The sequence below is a fragment of the Rhinolophus sinicus genome, chromosome 18 (genome assembly GCF_057876585.1).
Source record: "Rhinolophus sinicus isolate RSI-liver-muscle chromosome 18, RSI-T2T, whole genome shotgun sequence".
Lineage (NCBI taxonomy): Eukaryota > Metazoa > Chordata > Mammalia > Chiroptera > Rhinolophidae > Rhinolophus > Rhinolophus sinicus.
In genome coordinates, this window is record NC_142518.1 from 117,038,055 (window position 1) to 117,051,075 (window position 13,021).

A 13,021-nucleotide genomic window follows, 5' to 3' on the forward strand; every position below is an offset into this window, starting at 1 on the left:
CCCGCTCATCGCCTCTCCCCTGCCTAGTGTGTGGCCACAGGGAGACGGACTTTGTGTGTCTCTTGTGTTGCTGTTGGTGGAAGGGCAGTAGGTGGAATCAGCTCTCCAAGGCCAAGGCTACATGAAGGTCTGCAGTGCTTGTGAAGAGACTCTCAAAGGTATGTGTCAGTTAGGAGTGAGGGTAATCATGAAAAGATGGGGTATGCTAAAAGTTACACTTAAGTTTCAGTTTTGCTTGAAACCAGTTCTGCTGACAACCTTTTGGAAATGGTCTCAGCACACTGTTGTTGAATGAAGTGGGCAAGTCATTTTCCCCTCCTTGGGTCAGTTTCCTCATCTGTAAAACGAGGGCTTTGGACTGGACTGGAAATCAGTTACCTGAATTCAGGTCTCAACCTGCTGTCACTGATGAAGTGTGTGAACCTGCTGTAGCCCCTTCCTAGCTCTAGGCCTCAGTTTCCCCACTAAAATTTCATGGAGAGTATAGACCACGGAGACTGTAAGGTGACTCCTAGCTTTGTCATCATTGTAGGTGCCTTTTTTTTTCAAATTTGTTTTTAAACAAATTTTTAAAAAATTTTATTGGGGAATATCAGGGAACAGTGTGTTTCTCCAGGGCCCATCAGCTCCAAGAAGTTGTCCTTCATTCTAGTGGAGGGAGCAGCTCGCCATCCCATGCGGGAATTGAACCAGCAACCCTGTTGTTCAGAGCTCATGTTCTAACCAACTGAGCCATCTGGCTGTCCCTTTAGGTGCCTTTTGTATCACCATTAATGCCTCTTGCTTCCTGCTATGGAACCCAGCTATACCAGTCCTTCACATTGCCCCATCAATAACAAGGGAGAGGATAGGGGGCTTGAATTTGCAACATGGCATGTTTGTAGCAAGGTGATGGCCTTGGCGGAGCCTCCACTCCAACTCAGCCAATAAGTACGTTCTCATTTTGTGACATAACCACTTTCCCACTTCGGAGCTCCCTTACAAATCCAATCCTGAATGGTCCACCCACCTCCAAACCCCTACATAGCTCCTTTTAAAATTTCTGCACTTACAGACAGTGTAGCCCCTGCCAGAAATATGATTTGAAATAAGATTTCAGTTCTGAAGCCAAACTTCCTGCTGTTAACCAGGTTAAGACTATTTCACGCTTTCAGGCAACACACATACCAAAGCTAGATTTTTCGATCTGTTTATTTTGTTCCAAACCTTTTGAGGATTTAAATGTACCAGGTCTCAAGCTCCCAAGTTTTGTTCGTTGTCCTAGATTTGACTGTGCATGCATAAGAGGCTGCATCCTACCTTAAATATTAATACTGTACTGCTTTGACCAACCAACATTCTCTCCAAAAGCACACAAGCCCACACATGCAGATGTACATACGTGGAAGAAGTAAACTGACACCCCCTCTTGTGTTATGTGACACTTGATTGGGCAGATTTGGGACCTGTGAATGACTTTCCTCCATCTGGAGAGAAGTGGGTGGTAGCCTGATTCTTAAGGCTACTCACCAGGAACAACAAAGGAGGCCCTGCATCTGCCTTCCAGTGACTTGCTGGGGGTGGGGCAGGGAGGAATGGAAGCAGGGGCTTTGTTGCTCCAACATTTTCAATGGTCTCCTGGGGCCAAGCTTCTTTCCCACTGCTGTTTGAGCTGACAGGATAGTAATTAGGCCCATTACTATTCAGAGGCAAGAACCAATGTGTTTTCCTTTGAAGAGTTGGTAAGAGCTGGACTGGGACTTGTGGAGGAGGCTCAGGACGTGGACTTGAAAGGGGCCCTCAGAGACAAACCATGTCCCAGCTGCCTGTTTGTAAGGGAAACACTAATGGGATCGCTACCTTCTTTGGAGCCCCTCAGGGGCAACCTCATTATCCTGGCCCTCGGATAGCCTTGGCTTGGGATGGAAAGTCACTGTTAGCTCCAAGTGACAGCCAAGGATGCCTGGCAAGAAGATGAGGAAAAGTCTGGGTAATAGGAATACAACAGACAAAGGCCCAGAACAAGGAGAAAGAGATACAAAGAGGCCGAGTGAGGGGAGAGGTTGAGCCCCTAATGAGGTGAGCTGTGCTAGCTAGCTGCACACAGTCTGGTTGGGTATGCTTTTCAGTAAGACTGAAACATCTGGCACCTAGTTTAGAAGGGTGACGATGGTCCAGAGTCTACCTTTCCTGGTATCTTTAATGCCCATTAAGCAGAATGGCCCAGGATACACAGCATGGGGGCACACTGATTGGTAAAGGCTAAGAAGATATTCCCTTCTTGAAGAAACCTATCCAACCCTATGTGCAGCTGCTGCCTCTACTTTTTTTGGGATCCATGTTGGGAATGGGATTTTCCTTAAACAGTCCCTTTCCTGGCCTAGCCTGGGTGGAAATATCATGAATAATGAGAAAGTGAGGAGTTAGTACTTCACCAGGTCAATAACTATTGCCCCTCTCCCTATCATGCCATCCCCTCTGCCTGCTGAGATGAAAGGGATTTCTTCACATTTTGACAGGTGATAGAAGGATGGGGAACTGGGAGGGCTTGCAGGTCAATGTTTTCACCTGGGAAATCTGTAAAAATCTGTGAGTGGTGTTTAAGGTTCCTTCCCGATGTGATACTCTGTTCTTCCAGTCTATGATTATAGCAGCTTGAGCCAAAAAGTGAGATGTGGCTCAGCCTGAGATGAGTGGGAGTGAAGAGTGTTAGGGGTGGGCTGGGCCAATGTAAGGCTGATTGGCCCAAGCTCTGGGTCCCTCCTTTCTTTAAGCACCCATGTGTCTATGATAGTCAAAAAGAAATAGAAGGCGAAGAGAAATGAGGAGGAAGTAGAGGGAGAAAAGGATGAAGGGAAGGAGGCAACTCATCAGTATCCAGAGGGGACAAGAAGTGCCATCCTCGTCCTCCCCCAGGGGTTAGAAAGTATAGGGAGAGGTTCCAAAGGCCTGGGGGTGATCCCAAGCTTTTCTAGATCCTGGGAGAAGGACCCTGGCAAGTTTAAAGGCATTCAACGGAGAGAATTTGGTTAATGAGGTTGGAACACCTAGAGCTTTGGCTCCAAGGGAATAGTCAGGTGTCTGCAATGCTGTGTGCACAGGTTTGGGAACAAGTGTGCTGGTGGCAAAAATGTAAATGCTGAGCAGGGTGGGGTGAAGGGAAAGGATTGGGGAGGAGCACACAATGGCAAGGAAGAGGCATTAGATTGCTTCCTCAGGGGTGGGGGAGCCTGGTAGCAGCTCCCCATTGGGGTCTGGGTCAGGTGCCAACATCTTGTCCTTGCTGGAATCCCTTTGCCCTTTCTTGAACATCCTTTGATGCATCAGAGGCACGAAGAAGAGGATTACAGCTCCAATGATTGGGGGCACACCAGCAAAGTAGAAGGCCACATGGTAGTCCCCAAAACAGTTGCGGAGGAGGCCTGAAACAGGAGAGAAAAGTCAAGCTCAGCTTTGTCCTATTGGCCAAAGGTGCTGACTTTTCTGGGGGCCCCCTCAATTTAAATGCTTCTATTTGGAAGAAATAAAAGTTCTATTACAAGCACAGGTGGCTCCTCCCTGATGTACTGGAGCTGCAGGCTCTTGAGGCTAATGCTAATTATGAAGGAAGCTAATGAAGGTTGTTTAGGGAACCCTAGTGGCCAAGTTCTGGGATGTGGCCTTAATGAAATCTCTTCTACAGGCTTAGTTCAGAAGCCAGTAGAGAAGGAGGAGGCTGTCTCTAAGTCTTGATAAAACCAGGGCCCACTTTCTCTTCTCTCCCTGCGCAACTGAAGAGAGAGAGGATAGTGGATGAATACCACATGGTCAAGACGGCCAAACCCATTTCTCTCTCTACCCTGGCGGAATCAGCCATGCTGTATACAGTAAAACTCCATTGAAACAGATGTATAACTATGAAAAGCACGTTCCCCAAAATGAATCCAAGCACATATACTGTGCTTAAACAGAGTAAGAGGAAAAGGGACTTCAAGTACAGGTGTTCAGGACTCGCCCCCTCATGTCTTCTCTGTACTATCACACTCACCTGCAATGGGGGGCCCAGCAATCATTGGCAGGGCCATCATGCCCAGGAGGTAGCCAATGGCCTGCGAAGCTTGCATTGGGCCCACCAGTTCAAATGCAATGGGAGCCATGATGGTGATGAAGAAGCCATCGCACAACCCCAGGAATAGGCAAACAACGATGAGGCCCCCGAAACCCCGGCACAGGGGAATCATCATAGACATCAGGCCCAAGAGCAGGAAGGAGATGACCTAGAGGAGCAAGGGCCTGAGGTCAGTCATATTACGCTTGCCAGTAGCAAATCGTACCTTCTTTCTCAGGCTCTCATTCCTACCATGTATTAATATAAAATGGGCCCATGGGGTGTCAGCAGAGAGAACACTTGGACTGAATAGTTACTTAGGCCCCTTCTAAGTCTTACATTAAAGGATTCAAAGTTTTTAAGACAGCTCCTATTTAACTATGACTCTGTGTTGTTACTGGCAGTGAATATGTTAGGTTAATCAGTTGCTTTTTCAGAGAGGATAAGAAGTGTCCTGGCCATGCCATCTGAGGAAATTTCCTTCTTGGGAGACTTTTGACCTTTGCCATGGTTGTTTGGTGAGAGAAGGCACAATCTAGGAATAACCCAGATGCCCACTGTGGGGACAGAGTCCCAGAGAGCAGTTTCCAGGCTCTTAGCCTCACATGGGAAGGTGCTGGCTTGGATAGTAGATGGTTATCAGCTGTGACTAGTTGGCCATCAGCTGTTACCACTTAGCCATTAGCCACTGATGTAACTGCCGTGGCTGAGCTAGCAAGCGTAGATTGCGGTTAGCAAGTGGGGTTGGTTGCAGATCGTGTGGCTCCTGCTTGCTGTGTCTCCAACCCAGCTGCCAACGAGAATGTAGTGGTGTGACTCCACTATCTATGGCTCCCTGGGTGTTCCTTTTTGGCCTCACCATATCCTGCGTTCTGGTGCAGGGAGCAGGAACTGAGACCCTGCATAACATCCTGAAAATTACACCCACCTTCCTCTCTAGGAAATTCATACATAACTGTAAGATAAAATCACACCTACCTAGCAACAACCAAGCCATAATGATATGACAATTAAGAGTTAATACTATTATATAACACAAAGAATCCCATTAACTGATTTCAATCAGATTTAATTACTACCTATTGTATCAAGCTGCCTCTTAACATCCTCCATGAGGCCTTGCCAATGTTTGGCAATTAAGAATCACTCTTGGAACTGAGAATCAGGCTTCAACAATTGGCCCAAAGTGAGGCTGACCTGTAGGTTGTAACCATTTCCTTTCCAACAGACTGTCCAGCGGCTTCACCCCAAACACATGTGCCTGTCTTCTCAAATAGTACAAACCACAGGGTATAGTGGGGTGGCTCTTTACAACCTGAAGCTATGTATACTCTCCTTTCCTCTTCCTGGCCTGTACCCAGAAAAAGAAATTTGTCCATTGTCTTGTGCTCTCAGCCTGAGACACTTACCAGCAGGATGAGATTGGACAGGTCACTTTCCCTCTGTGGGCCTTAGTTCCTCAATTTGTAAAATGAAGGAGTTGGACTACAAGTTGATGAAGATATGTTTCAGCCATAACATTGTAAGATTGTTTTATATTGTTCTAAGTGGTAAAAGTGGGTCAAGTAAGAGTGAAAAGGGGGAGAGAATGATGGGTGAGTAGGGGAACTGGTCAGCAGAAGTACTTGGCTTAAGCCTAGTTCTGCTTCTCACTAGCTAATGCCTTTGCCTCCCTTGGAGGAATTAGCTGCTGCCTCTCCTCAAGACGAAGCCCTGGCCCAATCCTAGCTACTCTGATTTCCTTTGGCCTCTTGGAGTTAGCATGTGGAAGAAGCTGAGAGAGCTACACATGCTCGCACGTAAAAATCCACCCAGATAAGGCAATTGCTGATATTTGCATGATTGGTTTATATCAATTACAAGCTTTTGGTTTGACCTTGTTCAAGTGACTTATCATCTCTGGGACTTGGCTCTGCCTTTTGTCACTTAGGGTACCACATGTTTCCTGGGTCTGCTGTCACCCCTCCATAGGGTTCCACATTTGGGTACTTTCCGGTAAACCCATGTGCAGGAACAAAAAGCATGAGATTAGTCCTCACTGGGGTCAGCATCTAACTCCTGGCCTCAGTTTCTCTCTTTCAGATGGTAGAGCAATAACTCATAACAAATTTATTTGAAAATATTCTTAGAGGTTCCATTTATACTGTTCTTTCTGGATCCTCACTCCATCCTGATGAAAGAGGCAGAATAAGGATGCTTGTATTCATTTGAAAGCAAGAGAAACTGAGGCTCAGAGAATTTTATTGACTTTCCCATGTTGCACAAGAAGCTGGTGTCAAAGCTGGGACCCACGGTACAGCACTGACACACCCTGCCATTCTATCTCAAAGGGTGAGGGTAATCTAGCATCTGTTCCTCCCCATAGTGGACAGGGTGGCCACACTCACCTGCAAGTAGATCTTCTTAAGTCCAGGAATGGAGTCACTGACACGGCCTGACACAAGGCGCCCAAGGCCTGAGGTAGCCCCAATACACACCAAGAGCACCCAGGTCTGCTTGATTTCCAAGAACTCCTCTTCCACATATTTCATCTGAAAAGCATAGCACCAGGCCCCCCAGGACAAGAGAAAGAAGAGGAGCTGACTGGTGAACTGCTGGCATACCCAGAACCCTGTACCACTTACTTGTTTGGACCATGGCAAAAACTACTGCCCCTGCAGCCCCCTCCCTTATAGCCCTAGCTCTGGGACAAGCTCTCTGCTGCTTCTAAGAGCATAAAAGTCTGCATATCCTTGGGCTCTCTGGATTCTGGGCTTCTGAACAACAGCTGAGTGTGACGGGTGTCTCCAAGCCTCTTCCAAGCCTTGGTGGGACAGAAAATGCAACGGTTCTCCTGCAATCTCCCCATTCTGCAACCCAGACTGACAGACTAGGGTAAAATCAGCTCGTTACGGAGAAGGATCCACCAACTTTCAGGTTTTAAGTGTGTTTTAAGAAATATGAGCTGTATGGAAGATAACAGCTGGACTACAACCAACAGTTGTTTGGCCAAATAAGTAAGGTGGATGATGGTTAAATCAAACTAAATGGGTTTCATTACGGGAGGATTCTTTTGATACCTTTAAAAGATTGCTACACAATATGAAACGAGAGAGATCTGATATATGTTAAAATCATTTGACCACAAAGAACAGCATTCCATAGAACGTACTTTTAGAAAACCCTATCCTTGGGTCATCTGGGCCAGTCTCCTACATCCCAGTGATGCTTATCTTCTCATGAAAATCTGTCTCAACTTTTCACGGGGAGAAACTACAGGCATAGGCCTTCTGCTAAGGAACTCCCCAGATTTCCCCTCCAGTCTTCCCTCAAACTGTGCCTTTTCTACTCTGAGTCTCTCAAACTGCTAATTTGACTCTTTTTCCAAAGGTCCCAGGTCTGCCCTTTCAATGTCCTCCACCCCTACCCTCTGGACTCTAGGCAGCTTAAGGGCAGAGTCTTGGGGCCAGGTGGGGTGGGCCCACCCTGATATTCCTCACCAGGTGTACATAGGGAACGAAGTAGCCAAGGGCAGCAGCAGCAATCCCAAAGGCCCAGATGCGGTAGGTACGTTGGCGGAACACTCGCATGTTGAAGTACTTCCTGAGTTGAGCCAGAAAGCGTTGGCACAGGGTACGGACACCTCTCTTGCTTGGGGTGTCCTGGGAGCTGGGCAGGAGGGGCCGGTAGGTGAGCGAAAGCAGTGTAAGAATAAACATGAAGGTACTCAGCACCTGGAAGGTTTGGGCGAGCTTTATCTTAGCCCCCAGCGTTTTGATGAGAAGGGGGAAGGATATGGAGAAGATGCTACTCCCAGCAGACACTACACCATTGGCCAGACCCAGGCGGCGTTGGAAGTAGTGGCCCAGGATGACGAGAGATGGCTGAAAGGCGAAGGAACAGCCACAACCAAAGAGAATCCCATAGGTGAAGTAACGCAGGCTTAGCGAGCTGTGGGAGAGACACCAAGAGCTATCCTCAGCAGCCTGATCAGCAATCCACCTGTCCTCCCGTCACCCTCCTGACACCTGCATCCCACCTCAGTAACCCACAGCCCCACTTACCACTGACCCTCAGAACACACAAACAACAGGACCTTCTCATCCCCATTTTGCAAGTGGAGCAGCAGAGGCTCAGAGAAGTGAAGTAATTTACTCAAGGTAGCATAACTGGGGATAAGCAAAACTTGGGTTTGACTCCAGGTCTGTGTGACCCTAGTTTGAATCATAGCACTTCATCAGAGAGGACTGTTCAAAAGAAGGGCATAACCAACCTATGCAAAGGCTGGATGAAGTGCTACAAGGAGTAAGTCAGTAATTTTGAGAGAGCAGTTTGACCTACTGCTCACCCAGACAGCAGGGGTACACTGGTAGCCAAATCTTTATCCCAAGTAACAACAAAGGTCTGCAAGGACTAGAAGGTTGAGACCATGCTTAGGATTTTTCGGTGTCTTTCTCTGTGCTCAGGGCTCCTAATATTTCAGAGAATGGCTGGTGGTCTCCTGAGAGATCGCCCCTCCCCAACTCTGCCCAAGGTATGACTATTTGAAGACCCTTTCCTCTAGGCCCTACATGATCTCCTGAGGTTCCCAACATAGCATGGCTGCTTGACAGGAAGTGGAGTCTGAAAGAAGTTGTGGGTCTGGCCAAGTAAGACAGGTTCTGTGTCAAAACTCTTAGGCGCTGCTGTGGCCATAGGCCTCTTTACCAGAAGGCAAAGCATCAGCATGAAAAAGGCTGTGGGAAGGTTAGCTTGGCCAGCTGTCTGCCCCCAGACAGTATTGGCACAACCTACTGAAGAATTTTGTTTTCTTTTTGAAGCTTTCACATATTTTGCAATAGTTTTTATCTGACCACTTAATTACCTGATACTCTCCGTGTCAGGCAATTCTTCCCAACAGACAGACCCAATCATCTTACTAAAGGCCTATGCTGTGGAGATGATGTGGGGCTATCATTTCCATTGATTTCCATCTGCTTGCATTCACTGGATATGAGCAAGGGCTTGGCTTCAACACGGTTGTCTCCACTTGGAACCATTAGCTAAGACAACTGCTCCTGTGCTGTCAGATTCTAACAACCCCTTGGGATGGCCTGGGCTGGGGGCATTGTCCAAGGGACAGGAGTTACACATTCAGGGAGCGGGGTCAGTGGGGGTAAACCATGGAATTCAGTTCAGGTAGATATATTTCCAGCTGGGCCCACAGGCAGGAGGCCACTTAGTAGGCCTACATTCTGCTCTACCTCACACCATCCAAAGAAACTCAGAGCCCTGATTCAGACAACTGGAAGGACTACTTGGAGCTCTAGCCACAAGCAGAACCATTTTTCCACTGGATGTGAAGCCACTCAGAAAATTTCTTGGCTCTGAAGATGTTCTTACAGAAAAGGCAAATGGGGTGGGGGGAGGGGCTTAAGGGGCTGGAGAACAGAACGCCTAAGGAAGAGTGCCAGGAGAAAACACGTCTGAGCCCCTTCCCGTCCTGTAACTGAGCTCATGTGGACCGGAAGGGAAATGGGATCCCTATGTTGCTAATTTGTTTATACTTCACTCTGCTCAGCCTTAAAAAACAGGCCTCTCCTGCATTGTGTGGAGATGAGCTGATTCTGAGGCCTAGCTCCTTCCCACAAGGAGCCAGACACCAGATTGCTGAGGGCAAATGAGGCCAACCACTAGAGTGGTCCTGAAAGGGTTTGGAGCTGCTGCCTTGGGAGGACTGAGCCAAGAAACCATTGCAGAATAGATGTAAGCTCTGCTGGAGGGTGGGCTGGGTATCCAGAAATGCTCGTCACAAAGAAAGCTGGCTTATCCTCACAGGACCCAGTTGTGGGAGAAGACAATTATTCTCTGATGTGAGTGCATTGTCCTACAATAGCCCAGGCAGATTGGAAGTAGGAGGTACCATAGCTTCCAGAGTGTCTTTGGCTGAAAGTCAATGGAGTTCTTTAGGAATCCCATATTCCTCAGTCTGTGGTAGAGGGTTTTCACTTCTCCCCTTGCCTACAGACATGCGTCTGCAGGGCTGGCAGAAAGAAAATGGAAAACGAACTTGTATCTTGCTCCTTGCCTGACATTACTGAGTTTTGCCAGTAGGACCATCAGGACCAGAGTTTGACTCTAGCTTAGGCCTAGCTTGGTAGCTGGGTGCTGGGTCTGTACCTCAGTGGGGGATGCTGCTAAACATCCTTTCTCATGCCCCAAACATGAATCCTTATCTGTCCCAAATTATCCATACATTGGTAGCCAGAAATATCTGGAAAGGGGTCAGAAATGCTAAACAGCTTTTGGCTCAGCTGATCTCTTTTTACAGCATAAGATTCCTTTAGGAATTCTGTAATGGTAGGTGTCCACATGAGCTCACTCTAAAAGCTCATTCCCAGGAAGACAGGTGAGGTCATGAGATGTTGATCAAAGGGGAATAAAATGGCAGCACTGGAAGAGACCTGAAAAGACCATCTGGTCTAATCCCCTCACCTTAGAGATACAGAAAATGAGGGCCAGAGAGAGGAATGGTACTCATCAATTCTTCCATAACCATTCAGTGGCCAAAACTGGACATGGGCCCAGCTGTATGAACTCCCAGGCATAGGCTCTTCCTACCACTTTGGAACTCTTGGGTCCTCTTTGGTCACTGTGTCCTGGGGACCCTACTTAGGTGAGTCCTATTTCACAATGATCCCTGAGAGTAGAGTCTTTGAGGACCTTACATGGAAAGGGCCACAGGGGATTCTGCAATGAGAAGAGTGTCCCTAGTGGAAGCCCGGAAAGAAGCTAAACCCTCGGGCTTGAGCAAATGGCCAGCAACTCATAGCCTTACCTGGTGAAGGAGCTGGTATGGAGTCCGATGAAAGCGATGGCAGCCCCTGCAGTTGCTGTGATTCGGCAGCCCAAACGATCAGTGAATATACTCACAATGGGAGAGCAGAAGAAGATCATGCCCATTGAGAGGGCTCCTACCCATGCTGCAGAGGAAATAAGCACAAAGATGCCTTCGCTCAATGTGGTATCTGGTGGTGTGACTGGTGTCTCAATTCTTCTGTGGCCTTTGACAGGGGGCATTGCATTGGTCTGCATTGCCAGTCAGCTACTCCCTAGTGGTCAGAGAGGCAATGTGAGAAGCAGGAGTCCAGTTCATAACTTCAGAGCTGGCACAATGAAGCTTTAAAGATCAAGTCTACACCCTGGGCTGTTTAATAGGAACATGTAATTGAATTCAGACCAAGGGAATGTGGGTATAAGTGATACACACCACTTCCAGAACCGAACTATAAAACAACTCCCATGAGTTTTCTGCGGTGAACTTGAAAGCTATGTATTAAGACTGGCAGAACTGCCCTCAGTTCTGTGTCGGTCCCTGAATAACTACATGCCATGAATGTTACATAAGAAATAAATGAAGAAACTTCTCCCTTAAACCACTGAATTTCTGAGGGCCATTTGTTACAGCAGTTAAACCGACAGACACTAAAACAAAGAGTTCCCTCCACTACCATCTTAGTGATAAAGAAACAGGTCCAGAAATGTGATGGGACTTACCACACATCACACAGCAAGTTAGTGACACAGCTGGGACTCAAACCCAGCTCTCCTTATTCCTAGTCCAAAGTTCATTGTATTATCTCTTCTATTGGGATGAGTGAAGCTTCCCATCATTGGAGGTGTGCAAACAGAGGCTAGATATAAAATGGGATTCAAGCACTAGGGTCAGATTGGGACTAGCCAACATTTTAGGCTCTTCCAAGGATGCTAAGCCAGATTTATAGCCTTAGGCACTGGGCCACTTGGTTCCAGGGCCAAGAAGCATGGGCATTAATTAAGCCTTCAGGAGCTAAGGTAAGGCTTCTCTTGGTCATTGGAACAGCTCTGTGAAGATGGTAAGATTAAGGAGCAGAGAAGGCCACAAACAAAGGCAACCTGGAATTTTACGAGGACATGTTCAGGAGCCACTCGAAGATTTCTAAGAAGGTCATGTAACCATCATGGTGAAATCCTTCATCAGAGCCCACATTGGGCAAGTCATGGCTCCAAACTCAAATAAAAAGAATTTATTTTGTTTATAAAGGCTCTTAAGTGTCAATAACAATCCTCACCAGGGAGGAAGAAAGTTGTCCTTTTAACTTATATTTTTCCAGCCCACTTCTCCTTCCTCAGCCCTCAGAAAAAAAGCCCAAGGGTTTGTTTGTTTGTTTATTTGTTTGTTTGAAGGCTATTATCAAGTTTCATCTTGGGCCTCTCTTTTCTAGGCCAAATAATCTGCGTTCCTTTAACTTTTCTTCTTAGCTTAATTTCTAACTCTGTAATTATACGTTTCAAGTCACCATCATCATCAATAGGCATTCATTGAGTATCACCTGAGCAGGGCGCCAGGCCAGCTTCTGGCTCTCAATCGTGGAGGCCAAAGTGGGCCAGTCTGAGTGATGCCAGGGCTAGCTCACTGGCTGTGTCTCTTACTTCAGTGCCTAATAGGTTGTTCAGATCCCCGCTGGGAAAATTTGCTGTTTGGCTCCCAAAGTACTGGCCTGGGAGACCTGAAGTCTCATCATAGTTTTACCTCTTACCTTGCAATTTCACCTGTTAGCTGTGGGACCCTGAGCAAGTCACACAGCACTTCTCTAATCCTCAGTCTTCTCATCTGTAAAATGGGGATTAAAATTCCTGATGTACTTTGCTCAAATATTTTTTTAATGATGATCAGATGTAAGAGAGCTTTGTAAATACCAATAGTCATATCATATACAAACTTTAATGCAAATGGATCATAGTCTTAAATGTAAAGCTTAAAACTAAAAAGAAGTTCCAAGGCGGATGGGTGGGTGGCTCAGTTGGTTAGAGTGCGTGCTCTCAACCACAAGGTTGCAGGTTCGACTCCCGCAAGGGATGGTGGGCTGCGTCCCCTGCAACTAACAATGGTGACTGGACTTGGAGTTGAGCTGCGCCCTTCACAACTAAGATTGAAAGGACAACAACTTGAATTGG

General features: G+C 47.1%; 1 protein-coding gene across 2 annotated transcripts in view; it reads right to left on the reverse strand.

Annotated features, from left to right (window-relative positions):
- Positions 1-1,173: 1,173 nt before the first annotated feature.
- The window catches only part of SLC16A2 (solute carrier family 16 member 2), a 70,144-nt gene continuing 58,296 nt past the window's right edge, over positions 1,174-13,021 (reverse strand). For both annotated transcript variants that reach the window (XM_074323240.2, XM_019748000.3), the window contains 5 exons: positions 10,863-11,007; positions 7,546-7,996; positions 6,454-6,597; positions 4,007-4,235; positions 1,174-3,401 (listed from right to left, as the gene is read on the reverse strand). In XM_074323240.2, the coding sequence (XP_074179341.1) occupies positions 3,181-3,401; positions 4,007-4,235; positions 6,454-6,597; positions 7,546-7,996; positions 10,863-11,007 (1,190 nt within the window). In that variant the 3' untranslated portion in view covers positions 1,174-3,180. The remainder of the gene's footprint in view (positions 3,402-4,006; positions 4,236-6,453; positions 6,598-7,545; positions 7,997-10,862; positions 11,008-13,021) is intronic.